This window comes from Cystoisospora suis, assembly GCF_002600585.1.
Source record: "Cystoisospora suis strain Wien I chromosome Unknown contig_3899, whole genome shotgun sequence".
NCBI classification, from domain to species: Eukaryota; Apicomplexa; class Conoidasida; order Eucoccidiorida; family Sarcocystidae; genus Cystoisospora; species Cystoisospora suis.
Genome location: NW_027156694.1, coordinates 227 through 7,707, shown reverse-complemented (window position 1 = coordinate 7,707; position 7,481 = coordinate 227). Strand labels below are relative to the sequence as shown.

General features: G+C 42.7%; 1 protein-coding gene across 1 annotated transcript; it reads left to right on the top strand.

Moving 5' to 3' along the window:
* The first annotated feature begins 192 nt into the window (after window positions 1–192).
* On the top strand, window positions 193–7,031 carry CSUI_007390 (mpv17 pmp22 family protein). Its single transcript, XM_068067536.1, has 3 exons — window positions 193–3,675; window positions 4,111–5,293; window positions 5,768–7,031. The coding sequence occupies exons 1-3, from the start codon at window positions 1,668–1,670 to the stop codon at window positions 6,093–6,095; spliced, it is 3,519 nt and encodes a 1,172-aa protein (XP_067920487.1). The 5' UTR covers window positions 193–1,667; the 3' UTR covers window positions 6,096–7,031.
* Window positions 7,032–7,481: the final 450 nt, after the last annotated feature.

The window sequence follows — 7,481 nt, the reverse complement described above, 5'->3', positions numbered from 1 at the left end:
ACAGACAAGCATAGCTACTCGTGTAGATACATTTTTGTGTTGCAGCCGTTTTCTCATCGGCATCCGACTCAGCGCATGCATGCAGTCCTGTGAATGAGTCGCCTTTTGTTCTGAACTTCATCAACGAACTCGCTTCTTCTTCAATGAAGAGTGATTTGGATGATCTACTCTTCTTTTCTCTAATGGGTTTCTCTTTTTACGGCAGTCTATTGGCCTCCCTGCTTTTCTAGGCGTAGCATACAGGTATAGAATATAGAAGACTCCGACACACTTTTTGACAAGTTGAAGGAGAGAAAAGATTTCTCGCTCCTCATCATTCATGCTAGCTCATCTAGAGCCAATTCTCTCTTCTCACCTACAAAATTGCTCCGCGCACTCATCAACGTATATCGGTACTACTGTTGGCACTGCTTCATATCATTTCTGTTCTCTCTTTCTTCCACTTTTTCTCTCTCTTTCTCTATCTTCTCCCTTCTTTCTTTCCTCCTCTTTTTCCTCCGTTTCTCTTCCTTTCTCTGTCTTCCTCTCTTTCATTTTCATGTCTACTTCTCTCAGCCGCTTAACCTTTTCTCATCTTTATCAGGAATCGAGAGAAAGATACTTCAGAGTGAAGGATTCTATCACACGCTTCTCTCGATTTTTGATATTGTTCTGTCCACAGCGTTTTACGACTACACCTTCTTTGTGGACTCCTCACTTTCAGTGATTTGTCATGACCATTAGCGGGGGTGATAAGAACTTCCTTTCTCGTTCTTGAGAACTGCTTCTTCACTTCATCACTCTTTGAAAATGGATTTTGAAATCAGAGAAGAACCAGGCCGAGAAGGAGAAAGAGAAAGTTTCGGAAGCCTCGGAAAAGAGGAAGAAGGAGGAAGAGAAGATTCTCCTTACCTTCCTTTCTTTTCTTTTCTGCATGCGGCTGAGAATCTTTCCTGTTAGTTCTTACCAGGACAGGTCTTCACGTCTCCTTTTCTCTGTCTCTCCCATCTTTCTCCTCAAGACTCGTCTTCTTTTACGTTTCTCTTCTCCTTCACCTCTGCCAGCCCCCCACTTCTTATCTCAGGTAATATCTAGACATATCTATACATATGTACAAGTGGGTCCGTCTCCGTGGGGGGATTTCTACAGATCATACGTCTCTATATGTCCGGAGCAGATAACTGGCTATACCTCCGCTTCTTGTAGATATATAAGCAGGTGGATAGATGTGTCTGCACGTCGTTCAAGTAACATCCCAGAGCCTTGTGAATGTCTATATAGATCTCCAAACCTTACTGATCTTTTTGTCGAGGGTTTTTATCATGTAGTTCAAAGAGTTCAAGTAGTCGTTATCTTCGTAGTGCCATCAAACCAACAACGAAGAGGCAGACTCATCATACAGAATCATTTTCTCCTGTCATCGCCGGAACTTCTTCATCTCTTCTTCCAATCCTTCCTTGCTTTTCTCAATGTCCCACCCTGCTTTCTGTATCCTCTCTCGTTTTTCCCCGTGTAACTTCCGTCCGAATCTCTCTCTTTCTCTCTCGTCATCTTCTCCCTCTCTATCTCTCCTCTTTTTCCCCTGTATTCCATCTTTCCAATGACAAGCAGTAGAAACTTTTCTCGTTGCTCTCTCTTTTCTTTCTCCTTCTTCGTCTTCTTCTTTGGTCTTCTCACGGGGTGAAACAATGACTTATCTTACGAGCATTTCTTATGCTTTCTCCATGAGGAGGGGAAATCAGAGATTTGAAAGATTCTCCATCTTCGACTTCTTCTGTTTCAAACCTTCCGAAAAAAGAAGAAGACTGAAGAGCGGGAACTTCATAGAGAAGGAATATCTCACACATACCTTCTCGAAACACAGACAAAGTCTTTCAGCATCTTCGTCTTTTCATTTCTCACGGAATCTACTGCCATCTGCTTCTTCTCTTGTTTCTCTGCTCCTTCCTTCTTCTCCTTGTCGTCTTATCTCCCGTCATTGTCATTCTTCTCTTTCGCTTTCTTCTTCTTCTGGTTCGCCTTCCCTTCTTATCTGCTCTCAGGAAACATCACGAGCTTCTTCCTTTCTTTCAAACTGCCAAACGAAGCAACTTCTTTCTTCGTCTATCTCTCCTTCTAAAGAAGAAAGAAAAAATAAGACTAGTAACGGTTGTCGTTCACGGCTGTCGCGTCTCTGTCTCTCTTTCCCGTCTCTTCTTCTTACACATGTTGACACTTCCACTTGTTCTTGTGTGAACGAAGGAAATCCTTCCACAAGAATCAGTCCAAAGCTTCCACCATCACAGAGAAACCGTAGACCTTCATCTCTCTCTTCTTTATCTCTCTATCCATCTTCATGTTCTTCTATATCGTACATGAACAAGGTCTCCTGTGTATCTCCTTTTGCTAGCTTTCCTACCTCCCTTTCCTCTCTCTCCTTCCCTTCTTTCTCTTCCTCTTCTTCTCCTTCTTCTTCTTCTCTCTGTTGTATCTCTCTCTTTTCCCGTACAGAAGTTTGCATGCGTACATGTCAAGTGCTCTTTTCTCCTTCCTCTTCTTCTCTTTGGTGTTCTTCTTCAGCCGTTTGTTCCACGAGAGATTCGCGGCCAGTTCAGTGTGCTGAAGGAAGCTCAAATGCAGCAGGTGTCGATGAAGATGAAGTGAAGAAGAGTGAAGAAGACTCTCTCGACCATCCTGGCGATGGGACAAAGAAGAGATGTCGAGATAGAAGAGAAGAAAAAAGAGAGAAAGAAAAGGAAGAAGAAAAGGGACGAGAAGCGGAAAGAGGCCAAGAAGAAAGAAGAATAGCTTTCTTGTCATCTCCCTGTACTTCGCAGAAGATGAGAAAGACGTCCATTCTTCGATCTGATTCAACAGAAAGAGAGAGAAAGAACAGAAGAAAAGGAGAGGGAGGAGTAGACGAGAGCGGGTTCTTCTCTTCGAATGGGGAAGGAAGTTATGAAGAGATGGCAGGAGCAAGAGAGATGAAAGAGAAGAAGAAGGTCGAGAACTTTTTCTTTCTTCGTTATCTTCTTGTTCTCTCCTATGTTAAGAGGGTGTCAGAGAAAGTTCTACTACGGTTAAGACATCCAATCGCAGATCGAGAGAAGATGAAGAAGGATATTTTTCTTAACTCGATCTGCGCCTTGATGATCTATGCTCTTAGCGATCTGGCAGCTCAGAAACTTCAGCGTATTGTTAAGGAGCTCGAAGAGAAAGAAGCAACAGAAAAGCAACAGGAAGAAGAGACACGGAGAAACGATGAGACAGTCAAAGAAAGAAAGGCAAGCATGTATTCAGAGAAGAATGTCGGGTGTATACTAGAGAGTGGGTATGAAGAGAGAGAAGATGAGAAGGAAGAGAGAAGAATGATGACAACAGGAGAAAGAAGACTGACAAATGAAGAAGAAGAAAAGAAGGAGAAGAGAATGATGGAGCAGTCTCCTTCTTCTACTGATCTTCATGATGGAGATGTGAAAGGTTCTTCTCAACGAGACAAGATGGAAGAAGACAAGAAACTGGGAAGACCAAAACGCCTAGTTGGTGATATAGCACAAGAAGAAGAAAAGGGAGATAAAGAAGAGAAAGCCGAAGAGAGTCGCGAGTCTTCTCAGGTTGAAAAGAAGACTGAGAAGGATCGATTGTTGACAAAAGAAGAAGAAGAAGTCGATTGGAGGCGGACTGTTTCACTTGCGCTTGAAGGATTTCTTATCAATGGTATGAGAAGCAAACAAGAGAACAGAGAAAGTACAGCAGCTTTCGTCTCCCTGTAAAAATTTGTACATCTATCTTTAGTCTATCTGTCTTTATCTATCTGTCTATCTTTAGTCTGTCTATGTATCTACGCACCTTGTTCTCTACATCGATCCTGAGTCACACAGTCTGCTTTCTTCCCTGCCTCCCTCCATCCCTTGTTCTCTTCACACTCGTCTCCTTCAGCTTTTTTACACTTTCTCTCATTCTCTCTTTCGCTTCTTCTATAGCTTCTGTCGTTAGTGAGCTGAGGTATAGGATATAGATTTTTCTTTCCAGTGGACTTCTCTTGCACTCCTTTGTTACTCTTCTTTCTCGTCTTTTCTTCGGAACTTCTATGCGACCTCCTACCACATCTCCGGTTGTATTTCTTCCCTCCTCCTCTTTTCTTCTTTTCAGGCATTTTTCTTACCGCGTTTTATCATAAACTTGAAGTCGTGCTTCATCATAACTGCTATGAAGGAGACGAAGAGGAGAAGAAGAAGAAGCCAAGCGATGAGGATTTACATGATGTTCCCCCCGTCTCAAATCTTTGTCAAGTTCCACACCTGCACGATTCATCGGAAGGAATGAAAAACTTTCTTAAAGAAGATGAGACTCCTCACTCTTCTTCTTCTCGTCAAGCAGGTTCTGCCCTTGTATGCCCTCAAGCTGACGTCGATGTTGGTGGAGAGGTAAGGAAGGAGAATGAAGGAATTAGTTTACTGAGATCTTTAAAAGAGACGTCTCCGTCTTCGGCGTCATCAGTACCTCTTTTAACGGGTTCTCAATGCCAGTCGAAAACGTCCCTCCTCTTCTCTTCTCGTTTCTCCTCCGATTCTTCTTCCTCACAAGACTCTTCATCTTCTTCCTCGGCTTCTACATTGCAACAATCGAAGAGACAGATTCCCCCTGTCTCGCCATCTTCATCCTTGTCTTGTTCTTGTTCTTCTCCTTCTGCCCTCCTTTCATCTAACCCAGAGTCATACCCAGATCCAGTCATAACAACATCCTCGTCTTCTTCCTCTCTTGCCTCCGTTTCACACGACTCCTCTCCATCTTCATCGTCGCCTTCTTCATCTTCCTCTCATTCTCCTCCGCGGCGAGTTCGTTGCCGAGGTATCTATAGAAAACATAGAAGTTTTCTTCTTTGGCGTCAGAGTGTGTATAAGGTTCTAACAGGTCAGATCGTCTTTATGCCGTTTGCCGCAGTGATCTTTCTTTTCTTAGCTCCTGTGCTACATGCATCTTTATTCTATTATATTCCTCCTTCTTCCTCTTCAATTCGGTCGTCTGATCCTTCTCAGGCTGCTATCGATTGTCTGCGTTCTTATCCTGGAGGGGGCCAGTCGCCTCCTTCTTCAATGTATGTACACTCCATACATCATCTTCATCATCAAGAAGAGAAAGAAGAAGGAGAAGAACAAGAAAAGAGAAAAAAGAAAAGGAGAGAAAAAAAAGGAGAAGAACCTTACTTCTCTTTCTTTCCATGGTGGTTTGTACTCGCCTGTCTTGAAGGTATTGCATGCGTTAGAACAAGCTTCAAAGAGATCTATATCTCCAGCTGCTATGTTTGGCCTCTATCTGATCTTATCAACTTCAGGTAAGAAAGCAAAACAAAACTCAGGTTGTCTTGCTATACATACATACACATGTATACACATGTACGACAGACATATAGAGGGATACATACATACATACAACTCAAGGCTAATCTACGTGTAAGTAGATATAGGCATGGCGATAAGTATACAGATACAGACGGTAGAAAGACAGATAGCCATAAGATACAGGTAAATAGAAAGATACAGAGATAGGTGCTTTCGACTAGGATAAGAACAGAGGTATAAGAGACAGCGTGAGATTGAAAAGCAAGACAAGCCCGGAGGAGACGACAAAGGACGATGTAATCTCTTCTTAACTTTCATACATACGTACATACTTCTTCTTTTCCTCTTCTTGCTTTCCCTAGTGAGATGAATGGTAGTCTTTATTTCCTCTTCCTTTTCTTCTACATGTCATTCCTTTTCTCTTCATAGGTTTGTGTGTGTGTGTGTACGAGTGTGTATGTGTTTAGATTCATTCCGTTGAGATATCGCCCTCTGTGGGATAGTACGCTCGATCTCTTCTGGACTATCTATTTGTCTGCGGCCTCTCATCCTGGTGAAATGAAGGAAAGATTATCAACAGCAGTTATTCTAGGGGATGAACGAGAAAGAGAAGACGAAGAAGAAGTTTTGAAGGATTCGCAACAACTAAGGAACAAAAGACAAAAAGGAGAGGGAGAAGAAGAATGGAGATCACCTACGGCAACAATCTCACTCCTGTTTCACGCTGTGAAGATTCTTTTTTCGGAATTTTCCTCATCTTCGTCTTTTTCCTCTTCTCATCACTCTTCCGCTTAGAAAGACTTGGTGAAAAGGAGTGGAGAGAGTTTTGTTTGTTTTAGTTCCCGACCATTTGGGCTATATTATCGAAGGAAGGTTGGAGACACAAGTATCCTTGTTAGAAATCTTGTTTGTTTTCGTCAGAGGGGTGTCAAGATATGCTTTGCAAAAGAAAAGAATGGAGAGATAGCATTATACGAAGAGAGGAAGGAGGAAAGGGGTTGGACAGAAGATTTGATCGTAAAGTTGCTTCACTCACTCAATGATCTTAGTGGCGCTGCTGTACATACACCTGATTTCGTTGTGTACAGCTGTGTATGTACATTATATATCTAGATAGATATTTGTCGAATCGCCAGATGCAGTCTCAGGTAAAGTGAGATGAAGGAGAAATCAAGGAAAGAGAGGGTGGCTACGAGAGGACACAGAAAGGTGTTGATAAGAAGATCTTTCAGTAGTAGGCGCCTGTGGTGAAGACAGGGAAGGTGTCTACAGAGAAGGAAGAGGAAGAGTAAGCGAAGGTGACCCCCCTCTCTCTGTCGTTTTTTTTTTTCTTTTTACAGAGTGGATTCTTACTTCTTTTTAGCGAAAATATCAAGACCTGAAAGGATCCTTTCGTGTATTGGAAGAGAAAGAGATAGTTGAGCTTTCTATAAGAAGAAGAGGTGCACGCGAAGACAACGCCTTCTTTCTACTTCTTTTTCACGCATATTGATATGTCTATGTATCTTTGTATCTATCTAGGTGGAGGTGACATGAGTGTTAGCTTCTTTCCTTCACTTTGCCCTTATCAAACTCGACCGATCATTCCACTGACGTCTGTTCGTCTGCGTTCCTTCTTCCTGAGATGATGAAAGGACAAGACTTGGGGAAACTTTTTTTGTGATACGACCTCCTAGAGTCAGTCCATTCTTCTGTTCTCGAGCGACCGCCGTAATTCTCGTAGTCCCATCCAAGCTCTGGAGAGCAAGGAATACTAACCACTCTAAATACTCTGCTCTTCACCTCGTCCCCATTCCAGCCAGAAACATAGATAGAGAAATAGGTGATAGATCGATAGATAGATGGACAGTTACAGGTACACAGAGAGATATCCAAGGATAAAGAAATGGCTATAAACAGCTATAGGTTGATACACAGGTAGTTGAAGGCCACTTCTGGATAACTACAGAGAGGCCAACGGACAGCTGCAGACTAGTGGGTGGGTCCAGCAATCTATATGTAGCTAGGAAGAGGGAGCTCTATAGAGAGATACCTACAGATAGGTAGATAGAGAGCTATACCTAGACATTGGTAGACAATCAACTATACAGAACGAGACATGGGCTACATTGGGGGAAGTCTATTTAGATTCTCGTCGCGAGGATTTGTTGAACATAGATGGTTACCTACCGGTGGACAGCT

Coding starts and splice junctions, on each gene's coding strand:
- CSUI_007390 (XM_068067536.1), top strand. CDS start 1,668: ATGACTTATCTTACGAGCATTTCTTATGCTTTCTCCATGAGGAGGGGA. Junction 3,676..4,110: donor TGAAGGATTTCTTATCAATG/GTATGAGAAGCA, acceptor TCTTCTTTTCAG/GCATTTTTCTTACCGCGTTT. Junction 5,294..5,767: donor TCTGATCTTATCAACTTCAG/GTAAGAAAGCAA, acceptor GTATGTGTTTAG/ATTCATTCCGTTGAGATATC.